Source organism: Pezoporus flaviventris, unplaced genomic scaffold (genome assembly GCF_033815535.1).
Source record: "Pezoporus flaviventris isolate CSIRO_AGI_PZ_B2104156 unplaced genomic scaffold, CSIRO_AGI_Pfla_v1 ptg000091l, whole genome shotgun sequence".
NCBI lineage: Eukaryota > Metazoa > Chordata > Aves > Psittaciformes > Psittacidae > Pezoporus > Pezoporus flaviventris.
The window spans coordinates 641,021-659,230 of NW_026892639.1; the positions used below are offsets into that span (position 1 = coordinate 641,021).

The window sequence follows — 18,210 nt, forward strand, 5'->3', positions numbered from 1 at the left end:
GGAGACTGTCAGGAATGTAATGTAGGACTACAACAGCAGCTGTATTAAATCAGATTGAGTTTGTCTTCTCCAATATCCTGTCTCTGATAAAAACAAACACCTAGAGAGGAGGACAAGAATAAGGACAGAGTGTAACACTGGTCCCCAAAACACTCGGCTAATCTCTACCAGCTTGTGGTTGTTCTCTCAAAGCCAAAGGTGCATTAATAGCCCTCAACTGATTTTTCACCTTGCATAAAGTGGAGCAGTGAACTACTCTGAGAGCTGGGCTTGTTCAGCCTGGAGAAGAGAAGGCTCCTGAAGGGGAGACCTTAGAGCAGCTCCAGTGCCTGAAGGGGCTGCAGGAAACCTGGAGAGGGGCTTGGGACAAGGGATGTAGGGACAGGCCAAGGGGAATGGCTTGAACCTGCCAGAGGGGAGACTGAGATGAGCTCTTAGGCAGAAGCTCTTCCCTGTGAGGGTGCTGAGGCGCTGGCACAGGGTGCCCAGAGAAGCTGTGGCTGCCCCATCCCTGGCAGTGTTCAAGGCCAGGTTGGACACAGGGGCTTGGAGCAAGCTGCTCCAGTGGAAGGGGTCCCTGCCCATGGCAGGGGTTGGAGCTGGAGGAGCTTTAAGGTCCCTTCCAACCCAAAGCATTCTCTCTTTCTATGGTTGTATGATTCCTGGGTGCACCCCAGGCTCTGGGTGCTCTCAGAAGGGATACGAGTTTGTACCCACCAGAGAGGATACTGGTACCCAAACCAACCCTTTGCTAAGCTCTAAGGAGCAACAACACAACATCACAGTAAACTTCCCTGCAGAAGCAAAGGAGGGATTAGCTGGGCAGGGCCACCAGGGAGGTTTGTAATCCCAGACCTGCAGCTGAGGTGGTGGCCAGTCTATGCCAACACCTCCCCAAAGAATGGATTGCACCCTAGCACTGGTTTGCTGCCCAAAGGCTGAGTCTTTGCACAAGAGCTTGTGGAGAACACTGTCCCAGGCCAAGCTTCCCAAGCACAAGATGAGAGTTTTCCCTTTAAGTTGCCTTTAAGAGCAATATTTTGAATCATTCCTTCTTTTTCTAAGGCCAGCATCAGGTATTTCAAATTATCACCAAGAAGAGCCACGTTACTTCATCTGGAAGGGCAGGAGAAAATAAATTGGAAATGCTGATTATTTTGTCTTGTGCAATTATTCTGGGAACAGTTCCCTGGGGCCTTACTGCATAATGTGATGTCAGTGAAAGAAACCCTATTGTCATGAAAAACCCACCAAGAGGAACACGGTCAAGGTATTTTAGTGTCAGGTAGGTATTTAGTGGAAATGCCTCCTCAGGCTCTTTCTGTCCACCTCAGAGACCTGATACACCGAATGTGTCACTGCTTCCAAGGGCAAAGTGGGGACCATAGGGAGGATGCTGCAAACATTTAGGAGTAGCCAGAAGGAAAATACAGTCCTGCTTTTCCTCTGTTTCATGGAAGGTTTGAGGAGGAGCATGATAGGCAAACCAGCAGACTCCCAGCTGCTGAGTCCCCCTTACTTGAAGACTCCTGACTGCCATCACCTTTCATCGCACCAAGTGGTTGCTCCTGGCAAAGCAGGGAAAGAAGATGGGGATGTGTCCAGTGCCCAGGTCTTAAAGCCTGGTGCACTGGCATGAAAGCAATTGCTTCCTTAAAGCATCTTGTTTACAAGATTGATGGCAAAATCAAGCCCAAACTCATGATGCTGTTAACTCAGGTTCTGGCAGGTATGAAGCAGACAGCGGAGGGGACTGCTCAGAAGGAGGGCACAGAGGAGAGCAGAAGGTGCTTGACCTTTCTCAGGTCCCCATGGAGGTTTTATACCTTCGGGTGTCTTGTTTTAAAATATCAACTCAGGGACAAACAAATGCCTTGACAAGAAGGGAACATTGATAAAGCACTTGGAGAATCCCCTAATCCATGAGAAGCACCCGGAGAGGCACCAAAGCACCGTGGGCACCCGCCTCATGCTCACCCAGACACATCCAATGAGTTTTAAGAGTCAGAGAGAGGAATTGTGAATAGGAATGTATGCAGTGTTATGGGACTGCTAGAGGGGAAAATAAGACTTGGAAACTTCACCTTTGTGCCTTATTATATACCTGGGGCAAACCCAGTTCTCTTGGAGGGGTATGAAAATCAATTCAAACCTTCCCAAAGAGCACTGAGGATGTTTCTTCGGGGAAGCTAATTCTGACATTTCACTTTGGGTCAAGACAGCATCAGTCCAGATGCCCCTCCTGAAGGAACCTTCTTTTTGCTGCAGTTCCATCTCTTTGGAGCTTTTTCCATCTGAGAGGTCCCTTCCCTTCAGTTTCCCATGGGATTATAGTAAAGAAGAAAGCAGGCATCTTTAATAACAATTAAAGAAAGGCATCGGCAATCAGAGGAGCCAAATGGAGCCCACAGCCAAGTGTCAATAAAAACACCCCGATTGGCTCGGATAGGAGAGGGGACACCTTGCCAGGGGCTGGCTTCTGACCAGGAGAGAGGCCAGGCTTGGTCTGAGCCAGGTCCTGCTGCCCTTCACGCTGCAGCAGCCTGTGCCTGGAAACCTGCTGGGCTATACGTGAGAGCTGGGCAGGGACACTGAGGCACAGGGCAAGGTGTCCAGCTTCACATCTCCGAGCAGTCCTTTCCCTGTGCTCTTGGAGCAGCTTGCAGCCCAACAAAGGGCTGCAGCAGAGCCCTGTGAGCCTAGTGGGGTTTTTGGGGGTTCTTTTGGCTCTCCGCAGCCTGGAGGAACCAGGGATGGAGGCCTCATGCTCTGCTTTGCCATCCTTCATCCTTCATCCTTTGCTTGCTGCTCTTCATGCGTTCTCATCCTTGCTTTCAACCTCTGCCACCATCTCTCCTTTACAAGCCCTGAGGCCAGCTCCAGTGGGGTCAGTGAGAGCCAGGCACCCTTCAGGAGCTGCACTGGTGGCTTCGCAAGAGGCACCTGCAAGGGGCCCGGACAGTGCCCACAAGTGATGTGCAAACCCCTCCTGCATCCCTGCGTGCCCTGGGGCTGGTCGGCATAGTAACGACATGCACAGGGAATACTGCCTGGATGCAAACCACAGGCACTTCCCTGGGGGTGACAGCTCAGCCCGTGTTCTCTTCCCTGACAGCACCACGGGCACTTGGATGCTGTAAAGGGTCCAACAAATCCACTTTCTCACTCCCCTTACAGGGAAAACGTGCTGCAAGTTCACAGCGAGGGACCCAGACTTTCCCTGCTGGCAGCAGAACCCAGCCCAAAGCATTCCAAGTTTCCCAGTGCTGGGGGAGGGTTTTAGGGTTTTTGCCTTTTTTTTTTTTTTTTTCCTCCTTTTTAAATCAACGTCATTTGAAAATTATGTAACTGCAAAAAAGCATCTGAAAAACTTGGGGCTGGTGCTTCTATTTTATCAAACCTTTTCCCCATTAGTCTTCCCACACAACTGCTGTCACCCATTAGCCTGCCAAAGCAGCGTTAGATGGATCCTTTCTGTTTGGCAGCTCAGCAGGTAGCACTTACCTGCCCCACCAGCCAGCCCTGCTCCTGTCCTGCCCAGCATCCCTGTGGATACGCTTTACCAATGCTAAGGACAAAGGGAATATTAAAGGGGACAGCCCCTTAGCACCAACCCAGTGTCCCCTGGTTGCGGCCAAATCACATCAAGAAGGTAAAAGCCCTCAGACTCTCCTGCAGGCGCTGCTGGTGTCAGCGGAGTTTGCAGTGACCTGGGATTTCCATGGATGGGAATTGCCTAAAAGAACCCACACTGAAATACCCGGCAATATATTCAAAACCTGAATTTGAAAGGAGCTGGAGCAACTTCGGGGCTGTCAAAATTTTCCCTTTGAAATGGCTTTTGATGGGAATTCAGGTTTTTTTTTGACAGAGAGGGGGAGTCTTTTCCTCGTGCAGAAAGAGGTTGCTTCCCTTGGGAAATATCCCTAAAAACCCCCAATACTTGTCACCCTGGGAGTCTCCCCATGCCTTTGCTGTGCAGGGTGAACACAGCAGAAGCAGAGTTAGGTCAAAGCTGGGTGTGCTGGGGATTTGCCTTCTCCGTGCTTCCAGCCGCATCCCTCAGGTCCGCCGGGATGGTTTATGAGCATTGCATTTATTGATTTCTTCCAATGTGACCTCTGCGCTCAGCCAGACACACAGGGTGTGAGCAAGCACAAGGTGTGCACCGTATGTGAGACACGCACCCTCCCGAACGCTGGCTCCCATCCCCAAGACATCCATCTCCAGGACACCCCGTGCCGTGGACATCGCTGCCTGCTCTCCATGCAGAGCAAATTGCTCACAGACAAAGAATAAAGCCCCTAAACTAGAACGTGTGCAGCAGCAAACTGTTGTGCAATCCTTTGTGCCACAAATCATGCCCAGAAGCAGAGATTTGGGGATGGGGAGGTTTCAGGGGCAGCTTTTGGGTCAGACCCTGCCTGTGGGATTATTCCAAGGGTGCTTAACCCTCAAAACTCCAGTCAAAACCTCTATGGGGAGACCCCAGACTGGTCCAGTGAGGGCAATATTTGCTTTCCAGCAGATGATCCTCAGGCAGCAAATAAAGCGGCCTCCAGATGTGGCCCTGGTGCTGTGGGATGAAAGTCTGACGGTGCTCCATGCACGGTGACCGTCCCCCTTCATCCCAGCAGAGCCGTGCTCGTATCTCAGTAACTGAAGCACGATTTTTCCTGCTTCCCTCCCTGCTGCTATAAAGAACAGGGCTGTGGCAGCCTCTCTGCCTTCGCTTGTGTTTGAAATAATAGCAACAGGCTTAAGAGGAGAAAGGAGTTATCTCCCAACTGGCTCCCAGAAGAGCCTTCAAGTACCTTGGAAAGACAAAGAATAAATATTAACTTAAGAAATTGCTCCCTTTACTTGATTTAGAAGCAAAACTCCCTGGGAGAGATATAATTTTCAGTCCCCTTCAGCATGTAGACACAGAGCAGCTTTCCTCCCTGTTTGCTAAGTCCAGTAAATCCAGCCTGAGGGAAAAGGGCTCAGCACGGGCAGGAAGGGTGGAATTAAGGCATAAGGGGCATTTTCTCTCCAGACAAAGGAGATGACATGGAATATGCAGCAGGACTCCCGGGGTGACTGCAGGGGCTGGTGGGCTGGTGCCATGTCCAGCCACAGGGAAAAGCACCATGCTCCCAACTTCCACCTGCTATTCCTCTTTGGAATATGAGTTCTGAGATCAGGTGAAGCCCAGAAGAACCTCCAGATCCACTTCCACATGCCACATAGCATCCAAATTATCCCCCATACCAGGGGAACTGGGATCTCCCACCCATGCTTCCCACTATCACATCCCACTGCCACGAATCAAGCTGTAGGTGATGTCTGATCCTCGTCTCAATCAGCCCAGGACCAGAGCACTGAATTAGTCAGATCTGAGTAGTAAAGCAAACTTAGAGGGTTTTTCTCCTTCCCCTAGGTTCATTCGTACTTAAGCCAGGACATCTCCTGTGGCAGTGTGCACAAAGCACTAAAAGGCTTTGGAGTGTGATTGAACACCAAGCGAAGCAGCGGCAGCATCGCCCCTGCTCCTGCACTGCACAGCCCATCAGAAATAAAGATGTGAGCTAAACCAGCAGGAGCTCAGGCAGTGAAACACCAGGAGACCCAAGAAACTTCAGCCCTATCACTCCAGTCCCTAATGAAGAGTCCCTCCCCAGCATCCCTGTAGCCCCCCTTCAGACACTGGAAGCTGCTCTGAGGTCTCCACGCAGCTTCTCTTCTCCAGGCTGAACAGCCCCAATGTTCTCAGCCTGGCTCCATACAGGAGGTGCTCCAGCCCCTGATCATCCTCGTGGCCTCCTCTGGACTTGTTCCAACAGTTCCATGTCCTTTTTATGCTGAGGACACCAGAACTGCACACAGTGCTCCAGGTGAGGTCTCATTCCAAACAGGAGATAACATCCTATTTTCTTCTTTGTCCTCCTGAAGATGATAGAATAATTTCTCCAGCTTCTGGCCATGTCTTACGCATCCCCCCATCTCCCCATCCCACTTCCCACTTGCTGGGCTTCTCTTTAAAGATGTTTGTGGTGGGTGAACCTCAGATGGCAACCAAGCACCACACAGCTGCTTGTTTACTCACATCCACCGTGGGATGGGGAGGAGAATTGGAAAGGAGGTAAAAGCCCTGAGCTGAGATGCAAGAAATCTGAAGATGGGCTTTGGACAAGGGCCTGTAGGGACAGGCCAAGGGGAATGGCTTTAACCTGCCAGAGGGGAGACTGAGATGAGCTCTTAGGCAGAAGCTCTTCCCTGTGAGGGTGCTGAGGCCCTGGCACAGGGTGCCCAGAGAAGCTGTGGCTGCTCCATCCCTGGGGTTGGAACTGGATGAGCTTTAGGGTCCCTTCAACCCAAACCAGGCTGTGATTCTGTGATGCCGTGGTCAGCCTTTGCTTTCTGCATCAGCATCTCCAGCGGCTCTGGGGGATGCTTCTGTGCAGGGAGAGGGGGTCCCTTTCCTGACCAGCAGTTGCTTGAGCCTCCTGCCTGGGAGCAATGAGCCTTAGAGTGTGTCAGCCCTGCTCCTGGGAGCTACAATTGAGTCCTTCATTATTTCAGGGGCTTTGACAGCACAAACCCCAGTGCTGCCAGGTGGAGATCAGAGTCCTGCACCCTTTGATCCCATCCCTGTGATCTTATCTCCTGCTTTTAGGGACTAAAACTGCTATAAAGCAGATGATATCGCAGCATTTGTGAAGCTATCCACATCCTGCAACTACCAACCCATAACTCCTCGTGGCACCGAGCCGGAGATAAACCTGCCCACTCACTCACCAGGAATTGCTCTGTGGAACTGAGCAATGGAATGCATCCCATAAATCCCCTGGGATGCCCCAATTCCCATTCACAGGGCTGAAGGGAAGCTGCAGCCCCATGAGCCAAACCCTGAAACCTCAGAAACTCTTTTGCCCAAATCACAGTTATTGAGCTTAAACGCAGGGTCTCACTCTCCCCCAGGGGCTTGAAATGGGGCTTGTGGGGTTTCCAGCTTGCCAGTCCCACTGTGAGTCTGGAGGGGAAAGCACTGGGGGTTGAGCTTTCCCTCCTTTTGCTCCCTTTTGGGATGCACTAAATAATAACAACAAAAGGATGCAGCCGGAACAAAGAGTTGTGATTTACTTCCTGGGGGGTGTAAAGCTTTGATTTAATCCTTTTTGTCTTAACCTGAGTCAATGTTTGAAGTGGAAATGAGGTTTCCAAAGAAGGTGATGCTTTTGGTTTAGAACGTTTGTCTTTTCCATACCTGGAGCACACAGGCTACCAGGAGGAGAGAAGGGGCAGGATTCACCCAAAATTATGCCCAGAATTTCTCCGACACAGTTTTCTTCCCATCCCAATTCGTTCTCCAACAGAAGCAGCAAACTCACCCATCCCAAGGGATAATTCTAAAAAAGACTTGTTGATTAACCAGCAATATTTATTGATTCCAGCTCTATTATTCCATCCATGCATTAAGCCGAATAAGCTTTTAAGCTGCTCTGGCTGCGAGAAGAATTAACCAGGACTCTGATGAAGCAAGTGCTCAGGAATGGGAACTGAGCACATGGAATGGGAGCTGCTTTCCCCAGTAACTCACAAAATGGGGATGGTTTCCAAGGAGCGGGGGACCAGGCAGGGTGAAGCAGCATCACACCAGCCGTGCAGGGGTTGAGTTTTATGGTCATGAGGTTTTCTCTGCTTTGTTCAGAACCTTTTCATGGGAAGCTCTTGAATTGCAGCACGGGGGGAAGTCAGCCTTGGCCACCCTACCCCTATTTACCATCAGTCAAATAAGGGAGATTTGAGCAGCTAATTCAGAGTGGGTGCACTTAAGGGGGAAAAGCAGCTTGCCACACAAGCCTGCTATTCTTTCCTTGACAACCCCTGTTTGCTGAGCTACCTGCACCTGAAAGAAACCCACCAAGATGATAAAAACCCCTTAGAGAAAGGGAAGAGGTTGAAAACAAGAAAGCGGACAGAGTCCAGACGCTGCCAGAGAACCTGCCTTTGCTGCAGGGTAGCAATGAGGTTTGTGGGAGGGAGTATGTGAGGTTGTTTATAGTCAGGCACCTTTTATTTCCTCGGGTTTGTGTCAATATATCACGGGTGTAACAAACTCAGACAGCCTCGTGGCGAAGCAGTTGGGATGTTTATTATCCTGCGAGTGCGCCAAGGGGAAAAACTCCCACTGATTTCAACAGGCGCCAGGAAAAGAAGCCGAGCTCTGCTTCGAAACCAGGCTGGGAGGCGCAATGGGAGCTGCTAGACCCAGCGTTAGGATGAGCATGGGGACTCCTGCCCTTTTCCCGGTCGGCTTAGGAAAGGTCACAGCCGGCTTCCTGGGTTTGAAAAGGATCTGACCCCACACTGGGGTTCGCAGCTCTGCCACAGCCAAAAACTCTCCCGACGGGGGGCTGGAGCCAAGCAGGCTGTAATGACTCCACCTATTGGGTGAAAATATATAACGGATCAAAACGCACATGGAAAATGAATTCAGAGAGAAAAAAACACCCAACATCAGAGGGGATTCAAAGCAGTTATCGCCACTTACAGCTTAATTGGACACAATTAGAGGGATGCTTCTTAGTACTATTCAAAATCAAAATGAAGGTAACAGCAAGCTGCTTTGCAGAGATTAGAGCTAGGCAAACCTGCTGAGATGCTGTCGTGTAGCGCAAGTTACTGGTGTCTCATCGAGGTGCTGGGGGAAAGAGGCTCTCTTTTTGCGTGTCCGGTGCAAAATGAGCCCTCGGTCCCCCAAAGGGCTTCGTTGTGACACAGGCAAATGGATAGCAAGGGTCGGGTCGGGGGTGATGCTTCCATGAGTCCGCTTCTCCACAGAGAACCATAGAGCATCTGTGCCATGGAAAAGAAAAAGCATCATTCCCCCTCCCCCGAAATAATAACCCGCTTTCCCCCCGACAGCAACCGCTAAGAGCAGCCTATTGAGACCTACACACACACACACACGGGTGTCTGGGGGCTTCGCCTGTGGCTGCGCGATCGTGTTTTCCCCCGGGGATGCTGAAAAACTCCAGCGGGAGGAGAGAGGGCGGGAGGCGGCTCCCCCAATCCCAGCCGGTGCCATCGGCGGGTCCGTTCCCCCCCCCCGGTGCTGCCGGGCGATAAGGGGGGGGGCTGCTCTACTGAAGCAGCGGCGCGATCGGGGCCGAGCCTCCCTCCTTCCCTCCGCCTCCCGAGCGGGGCTGGCGCCGAGTGGCAGGGCTCGCCGCTGCAGCCGGGACCGGCACCGGCACCGGCACCTCGGGCGAGCTGCGCTCCTTCTCTTCCTCCTCCTCCTCCTCCTCGCCGCGCGGGGCTCTCCCAGGGGGCAGGCGGCGGGCAGCGGCCGCCCGGCCGGGGCAGCATGAGGACCGGCGGGGGCCGGAGGGGGTAGGCGGCCGGCCTGGGGAGGGGGGGGGTCCCGCCGCGCTCACCCCGCGGGGAGCCGGTCGGTGCCGGGGAGCACCAGCGGAGCCGGGGCGGGGGAGCCCGGTACCGGGGTCACGGTTGGAAAGCGGGGTGCGGCGGGGGGGGGTGGTGGTGGTGGTGGCTGTGTACCGCAGCATGTGAGCGGCGCGGCCCGGCGGGAGGCTCGTCCGGCGGCGGGGCGGCCCCGCTGCCCCCCGTAGAGCGCGGGGAGGCGTTGGCAGCGGGGCCCGGCATGCCGCGCTGCCGGAACTGCTGCCCGGCGGAGCGCTCGGTGCCGGTGCGGCGGGCGGCCCGCGCCCGCTCCCCCCGCCGCTCGGGGCCGCTGCCGGCCGCGGCGCGGGGCTCCCCGGGGCTCGGCATGGAGCGGCGCTGCTCGCACTGATCCCGGGGCGGCGGCGGCGGCGGCGGCGGGGAGCGCCCATGGCGCGGGGGTGCCGGGCCCCGCCGCTGCGCACCCGGCTGCACGGGCTGCGGCACATGTGCTCGCGGCGGGCGGCGCTGCCGCGGCGGGCGCTGTGGGTGCTGGCGTTCTGCACCGCGCTGGGCTTGCTGCTGTCCTGGTCCTCCAACCGCCTGCTGCACTGGCTCTCGTTCCCCTCGCACACCCAAGTGCGTACCGAGTGGAGCCGGCAGCTGCCTTTCCCCGCCGTCACGCTCTGCAACAACAACCCGCTCCGCTTCCCCCGGCTTTCCAAAGGGGATCTTTACTACGCGGGTCATTGGCTGGGGTTGCTGCTGCCCAACCGCACCGCCCGCCCGCTGCTCACCGAGCTGCTGCGGGGCGACGAGGCGCGGCTTCGCTGGTTCGCCAAACTGGCCGATTTTCGGCTCTTTTTGCCGCCCCGGCACTACGAAGGCATCAGCGCCGAGTTCATGGACCGCCTGGGCCACCAGCTGGAGGACATGCTGCTCTCCTGCAAGTACCGCGGCGAGCTCTGCGGGCCCCACAACTTCTCCGCGGTGAGTTCTCCCGCCCCGGTCCTCGTAGCATCCCCAAGCTATCCCTGACCGCTCATTTCTCCTCCGGACTGCAGCTGATGCCTTCAGGGTAGTTCTGGCCATCGGCAGAGCGGGTGGGTGTTAAAGGCTGGCTGCCCCCTTAGTTTTGGATTAAACAGGTAATTGTGCAGCCATCGCGGCTGCTTCTGTCACACTTTCCCTGTTGCTTCCCTGCTCTCCAGGTAGGAAGCAAAGTTTCTTCGGGCTGGGCTCCCGAGGTGGGATAGAGCCGATCCCAGGGCGCTCCCGGTGGGATAGAGCCGCATCCCGGGCAGCTGTGTGGGGCTGTGCAGCGTGATTTGGTTTGCAAATGAGGAGCTCCGGTAATTGGAGCCGGCGCCTTCACCGCCCAGGAGGCCCCTGGTCCCCTTTGTGTGAGCCCGGATGCCCCAGGCAGGAGTTTGCCCTGAACTCGGGGCCTGCATTCCAAGCCACCAGGAGTATCTCTGCTTGAAAACGTTCCCATGGGACTGTTTGCAAGCTACAGCCGGTAAGAGGAGATGTGGAATGGCAATAACTCTAAATGAGAGCTGAAACCAGGCTCTCTTGAATGATGCTTTCATACTCCATTGATAGCAGCAGGGTGTTTATTGTGCTGGAATATTCTGCTCTTTTAATCTCTGCAGTTATCTAGGAGGGAGAGGTGTACGCTGTGATTAAACACTCCTGCTGCTGGGAGTGGTGCTGGTGCCTGTAGAGAGAGATAACTATAGTTTGAGCTGTTGCTGCTCCGCATGCAGGAGAGGAGTTGAATTCCCAGTTCTGTGAGTGCTGCCTGAGATGCATGCCTAAAATCAGAGGAAATTGTCTCTTTGGATTTATCACATCAGCCGAGCTGGCTGCTACATTGCTAAAGGGGAGGAGAGAGAAAATCCCTGTGGGGTGAAGTGAGCTGCCTAGGACTGTGGAGTTACCGTATGCTGCTGAACTGGCCCACTTTAAATAACATAAATGAAATAGCACGTTGAGATGGACCCTTTCTAGCAGGACAAGCCTGCAAACCCATACAGTGACATAAGGCAACTTGGGAGTAACAGGCAGAACCTCTGGGCTGCGAGGACCAGACCTCTTCTTCCAGTTCCCCAGCTCACTGGTGTGATGAGGTTTGTCAGCCCTCATCAGGGCCTGAAAGCAGGATTTGATGAGCTCTTGTTCGTGCTGCGGTGAGCGAGGCAGCACGACCCATGGTGTCCCAAGAAACATCAAGCCTGGCGAAGGATGCTGTGGGGAGTGATGCAGGAGTTGAGGGCAGGCTCTTTGATGTAACTGGTTACTTGATGCTCTGCAGCAGCTCTTTGTGCCACCAAGGTGGGCTGGTGACTGTGGTCTTCTCCAGCCACCCTGCACAGACGTGAAGAGCTGCCTCTGGAGGGTGGCAGGGGACGAGATGGGTGAGTGTCAGTCCCAAGAGTCTTGCTGGGGGTTCTGGCATGCAAGGACCTGGCCTGGGGCACATGGGAGCGCTTCCCATCTCCCATCAGAAGCGTGCTGTTACGTGAAATCACTCAGCTGAGGAAATAGAGTGGAATTCTTTCCCCTTTTCCCATCCCAAAGGGTGTGTGGCCCTGGGGGGACACCGGGGTGGAGGGCGATGGGCACCCTGGGTGCCATGGGGAGCAATTAGACCTATCTTCCCCGTGCCAGGTTGCTTCATGGAGCTGGGTGAGGGGGGTTAGTGCCAACTCCTCCATCGCGGTTCATTCATCCTCCTCTCAATTTTAAAGCAGAAGAGAGTGACCTTTACATTGTCCTTGAGTAAAGAATGAGGAGCTTTCCCACCTGTGAGTGGGAATGGGAGATGCTGGGTGCAACTCCTCTGTGCCCAGAGAAATCGCTGCTGAACCTCACTCCTGGGGCACGTAGGCTTGGATCAAGGTGCCAAACCCAGGCTTGGCAGCTGCTGTGAGCGCTGAGAGTTGGGCAGCCCAGGTCATTCCTTTGGGTCTAGGTTAGCTGAAGCTTCTGCTTTTCCTCCTGAGTTGAGAGGGAATAACACCAGTGAGGGGTGAGAGAATTGTGTGGTTTGAGCTGGGCACAGAAAAGAAGCAAAGCGGGTGCGAAAGATCAAATGCAAACTGATTAAATGATAGCGTAAAGAGGGTTTTGCAGTTTTTTATACCTACTTGGATGCTCAAAAAGCATTTTCTGGCTCAAAAGAAAGGAGTGAGGTAATGCTTGCAGGGTTATAGCTTTCAGTGGGTAAAAGGAAAACAAACAAGACCAAACCAGACTTGTTTCTGAGCAAACAAGTCTTTCCTTAGATCTGAAGCAGAAGAAAAGGCTCTGGATGAGAGAGCTGGTCTCCTTTTATACTCATAGTGCATCTCATACAAGAGATTGCCTCTCCTCTCAACCTCACCCTGTTTATGCCATTAGGGTGCGGTGGGAATTGCACAAAGGGCTACTTGAGAGCAGGCACAGCGAAGGCAACGTGTGTAGGTACCACTGCTTTTTGATTCCCCAATGTATGTGAATACAGGGGGCTTGCACTGATTTGTGGAGCTCAGCGCTGCAGGATTAACAGGGTTTGGTTGGGCTTGGTCTGTTTTATTCACGAGTGCTCAGGTTTGAGTTATTCTCTGGCTTGGGCAGGGGTTGCTGGCTGTGGACAGTGTTCTCCAGCTGCATGAGGAGGGTTGTACCCCTCAGTCAGTGTATGTGGCTTTACTTACGTCCACAGGCTGGACCTAAAATCTTGTCCCTTCCCCTTTGTGGTGGTTCTGTGCATGTTAAACCCTGGACTCAAAGGGGAGCAACTGTTCAGCAGTTGGTGTCCATCAGAAACCTCTTCCAATTTCTGATCTAAAGCTGTCAGAATTGGGCAATTTAATGCTCCAAGATGGTATTTGCTTTCCCTTGCAGGAACAGCCCCATCTATCTGTAACTGAGTATCAGGATTAAGTGGATGATTGCTTTGCCTTGCATCGTTCGAGTTTGGGGGTTGATTTATTCCACGGAGCTCCCTTTGTTTCCAAGATATTTAATATTAGGCTTGGTTGTCCTGTGCTTATTGATTTCTTTTTGTATTTAATTTGCTTTTTCTTTTTTTTTTCTGAGCAAGTTATTAAAGCATCCCCTGGTTGGGATTTATGGGCTAATCCCCTCCTCCTGATTGCAGAACTTCTCAGGTGAAACTTGTCACCCATAGTTCTGCCTGGGACACTGTAGTTCACGACTTGCCCATTGCACAGGGATGAGACGGGCTTTGCAGGGAGGGTGAGGCTCACTCCTGGTCCCACCGTGGTGAAACCAGCCCTGGTGAAGGCTCTGATTTATGGGGCTGCCTCAGGGCTCTGCAGTCAATACCTGTTAGTGCGTTTATTTGCTCACCATTTAGCTTTTAAAACATTTAAATTTATTTTTTAGTATTTATATTTGCATACTCATAATTTATTACATAGACTTAGATTTAATTTATTTTACTTATTCCCAGAACACAGACTTTATGGGATAGCAGTCGGATAGAGACCCAGGTGCTGCTTTGCTGCAGGAAAGGGCGTTCTTAAAAGGACCCCTGAATGCTGTGGCTGGAGGGGGTTATTTTCCTGTGTTCCCATCAGATAATCAGCTGTCCCCAGTGTGAACCTGACATCAAACTAAATGAATGAGACGTTCCCAGCACTGGGTTGCATTGGGATTTGTGGTGGCTGCAGACAGGAAGCTCTGTGCCATGGGCTGGGATGGCTTGAGCCTGGGAGTAACTGCAAGCACCAGATTTAGCACCGCCATCACTAATGGCACAGTAATTCCACTGTGTGTGTGTGTGTTTTTGTTTGGGAATTTTGCTCACTCAATACAAACCAACTGTTTTACCAAATTCCTTTTTATACCCCTGTTCTGTTATATTTTTACTTTAATTAATCTTTTTTTTTAGTGCCAGTTCCAAACGTAACTTCAATCTGGCTTGCTGTTACTATTGCTGTTGGAAGGGAAGTGTTTAATTCTGCTGATGTGGGGCTGGAGCTTTAAGTATGCTCCTGATTTGTACAACTGCCATTGAAGGGAACTGTGAGTGAAGCCAGTTGGATTCGGTCTGGCTCATTCAAGCATCAGTGCCAAGTCAGTGCTCTCCTCACCAGACTGCAGCAGCTCAAAGTGATGCTGCTCATTTTGTGTTAGTTAGTGTCAAAGAATCCAAGGAGAAATTGGGACCAAACTGTACTAAGTGTTGCACAAAATGATGCTGTGAAAGATGGGCTGGTCCAGCGAGGGGTTTGGGGTGATTTCAGGTATGTTTGGGTTGATTGGTCCCTGTACTGCGGTTAGGTACTCTTGTTTTCCTGCAGAGTTGGTAGTTGAGGTGATTCTAACTGTGTGGAATAAAAATTGAGATGAGCTGGCTTGGAGCTTGGTACCTGATTGCTGGATCCTGGCTTGGCATGAGATGGGCATCAGGCTAATGAAGAAGAGGGGTAGAGACCATGGAGCATCCCTTTGCTGGTGCTGCACTAGCCCTTCCAAAGCAGGTTTCCTCTGGAGAGTTTAAGAGATCCCAACTAAATCCACAGAGCCAGAAAAGCTGGGCAGCGTGCACGATCTGGAATCATGGGCTTCTTCTCACCTTATTGAGTTTGGAGCCTAATGCTTGCGGGGAACCATCTCCTTCAGCAGCAGCTCTGCAAGGCTTTTTATTGTCGCATCTTCTTGATTTAGGAGTCTGAAATGGGATGCAGCTGGAATGTGGGTACCTAAGTCCTTTTTACTCTTATTTGTCTTGCTTTTGCCATTGATGAGCCACATCAAACATGCAGCAAACAAATGGGGAGGTTGGGGTGGAGAAGAGAAATATGGACCGAGAAGTTTCAAGGGTGGATAGAAATTTGCCTAATTGATCTTCTATTGGAGGCAGGCTGTTGAGAACAGGCTGTGGGAGCAATCCTTTCCTGTCTCGAGGGTGATCGGTTTGGTCCAGCAAAGCTGCTCTGACTCTTGTCTCTTCTTTGGTCTTTTAATTTGAAAAATGAGGCTGGGTTTTAAGGGCTGGCATCAAACCGATGTGAGGAACGTGCCTGGCTGCTGGGTCAGCGCTAACGTCTCGAGCTCCATCAATACACCACACCAGCAGGGCCACAGGGACATCGTTCAAGCTGATGTGGAGATGTGCTGCCCAGGCTCTTCCACCAGGCTGGGTAGGGTGAGGGTATTGACAGAGACCTGCTCTCCTTGCTAGTTAGTATGGAAGGTTCTTTATATGTTAAGCCCTTACAGCTCCTTGGTCTTTATTTCTGGGTAGTGCTGTGCTGCAAGTGTGTGGTGTGGAGGATATCCTTAAAGACTAAATGTCTTCCAGGTGTGGGAGCCTGCCCTTGGGTCACTTTTCATCTAGGTTTGGCCAGAAACCAGCCTGCAGCAGGAAGAGACCTTTGCATTAGGGCTCCTTGCTGGGCTGGTGGAGAACAGATGTGCTATGGATTGTGTGGCTCTAAAGGGAGGTGGGTTGCAGCTTTTTAGCCTGATGGATTTGGGAAGAACAGGGCTGGGTTCTGCTGGTGCTGATACGTGCTTGTGAATCCTTTGCATCCTGTTCTTTGCAGCCTGGGTCCAGATGCAAGCAGCTGTTTAAACTTTGCAGGATTGTAGCTTTTCACAAAGTCTGGGCAGGTGTTTGGGGTGGAAAGGGTGGGAACTGTTATTTCGGGCAGGAAAGAAGAGAAATGTGTTCCATGGGGCAGCAGTCAGCTTGGGTTTTGCTACTCACCATGAAACTTCTGAGCTTCTCCTGGTGTCTTGTCCTGTTTTGTCCCTGGGTTGGAGCACAGGATGAAGCCCATTGCTTGCCCCATCCCTGGCAGTGCTCAAGGCCAGGTTGGACACAGGGGCTTGGAGCAAGCTGCTCTAGTGGAAGGGGTCCCTGCCCGTGGCAGGGCTTGGAGCCGGGTGAGCTTTAAGGCCCCTTCCAACCCAAACCATTCCATGATATTTTTTTCTACATGCTTCTTTTTCCCTCCTTCCTTTATACCAAAGCCAGCAGGCAGGAAGTGAAATCCCGGTTAGCCGCATACTAAACGTGTAATCATCAACATAGGTTTGTTTTAGCTATATAATAGATTCCAAATAATTACTTGCCTCCCTACAGCAGAATTAATATAATTATGGCCATAATTACAGTTACCAACCACTCAGGGATGCTGCTGAGGCTTAATTAATATTTGCAAATTGCTTCAGGATCCGCCGACCATCTCCTAATACATAATGAACACGAAGAATAATAACTCCCGGATTGTTATGTAGGTACCAAAGGAAGCTGGTGTCAGGAGGTTAAATAAGCACAGTGGAAATCCAGGTCTTCTGCAGGATGGGAGCAAGTCGGAGCTGGGCTCCCTGCTGTCCCCACACACCTGGGAGATGCTGCCAGGAGTTTGTTTAGTGGAAATGGCTGTGGGGAGCCTCTTATCCCCAAGAGGCTCCGGGGTTTGCTCTCTCCTCCGGGTGTCGTTCAGGATAATGTCATTTATCCTCAAATCCCCAGGCTGCCGCAGTGTTGGTTGCATGGTGCCATAAGGGCTTTGCAGCTCTCTGGCTCCAGAAGCAGTCGCTTTTCCTAGCGGGGCGGCTGAAATTGCAGTTGGGATGAGCTTTTTCTTTCGGGTTTCCTTTTTCCATCCTGGCTGCAGGCTTCTCACCTCTTGAGCTGGGGTGGAGGAGAACTGCTCCAACCGGATAGCGGGATGCCACTGCAAATGCGTTATCCCTGCTTAGGGCTAAGCCTGCCTGCAGGGCTGTTGCTTGTCCATCAGTTCTGCACCTTGCTGTCGGTCAGGGATCACATTTTCCATTCCCTGCCCATGCAGGCAGAGGCCAGCCTGGAGTGGGACCATTCCCTGGGGTTGCAGGGCAGGGATGGTGCCTTGGATGCCCTGATTTCCTCCTGTAGGGACAGCAGCCACTGTGTGCACATGGGGCCTGGAACCGGCTGGGGAAATCCTGTGTGTAATGGATTGCCTGTGCTTCATAAGATATGAGTCAAACTCAAGACACCGTGCTGGCACATCAGCAGGCTCAGCCAGGGGTTAGCAGCAGGGCTATTGTATTTCTTCTTCCTTTGCTTTCCTCTGCCCTTTTGCTTGATTGCAATCCCCTTCTTTGGCATTTTCACCCTTCCCTAATGTCCTTTCCCTTTTCCATTGCCCTCTGTCACCCAGTCAGGAGTCACCCATGAGCCTTGCTCTGTTGTCTATGCTACCCTGTTCAGGGTACCCTGCTGAGGGTTCAGGGGAACCCTGTTGTTGCAAACCTCGGTGCTAATGCAGCTGATTCATTTTGCTCTCAGTGCTGGGAGCTCTTCCTCTTGGCTTCGTTTCCTCCCTCACCCTGAGCACTGTAATTTCATGCAGTGGGAGCAGGTATTTGTAATCTGTTTTCAATTGTTCCACTCCCCTCCCTCCTAATTTACTTCTGGAATAAAACAAACTCCAGCAAAACATCTTCTTCAACACCCTTGAGCTTTCCATCTCTCAATAGTAAAGTGTGAACATCAATTAAGAGCCAAAGCTGTTACTAATCTTATGACCACACTCTCTCACAGACCCATTTTCATATGGTATATTAAATCAAGAAGACTGGCCTATTATAATACAATTAGCTGTGAATCACAAGTAGGAATTACTGTCACCAGTGTGGGGGAAAAGTTGCATAATATGATTGGAAAAGACTGAAACTTTGGTGGTTTGGGGGTTTTTCCTTTCCTTTTTGCCTTTTAAAAACACTGGAACCAGGGGAGACCTATGAAAGGGAATTCACTTTGTGTTCTGTAGTAAATTTATGTCATGATTGAAAGAGTCTCCATTGTGGGCA

General features: G+C 52.0%; 1 protein-coding gene across 3 annotated transcripts in view; it reads left to right on the forward strand.

Annotated features, from left to right (window-relative positions):
• The window catches only part of LOC133280874 (acid-sensing ion channel 2), a 431,335-nt gene that overhangs the window by 329,437 nt on the left and 83,688 nt on the right, over positions 1-18,210 (forward strand). Inside the window, exon 1 of one of the 3 annotated variants that reach the window (XM_061475914.1) lies at positions 9,819-10,377. The exons of the other annotated variants lie outside the window; for them this stretch is intronic. Within the exon in view, the coding sequence (XP_061331898.1) occupies positions 9,838-10,377 (540 nt within the window). The 5' untranslated portion in view covers positions 9,819-9,837. Of the gene's footprint in view, positions 1-9,818; positions 10,378-18,210 lie in introns of those variants that run through there. 3 annotated transcript variants of the gene reach the window in all.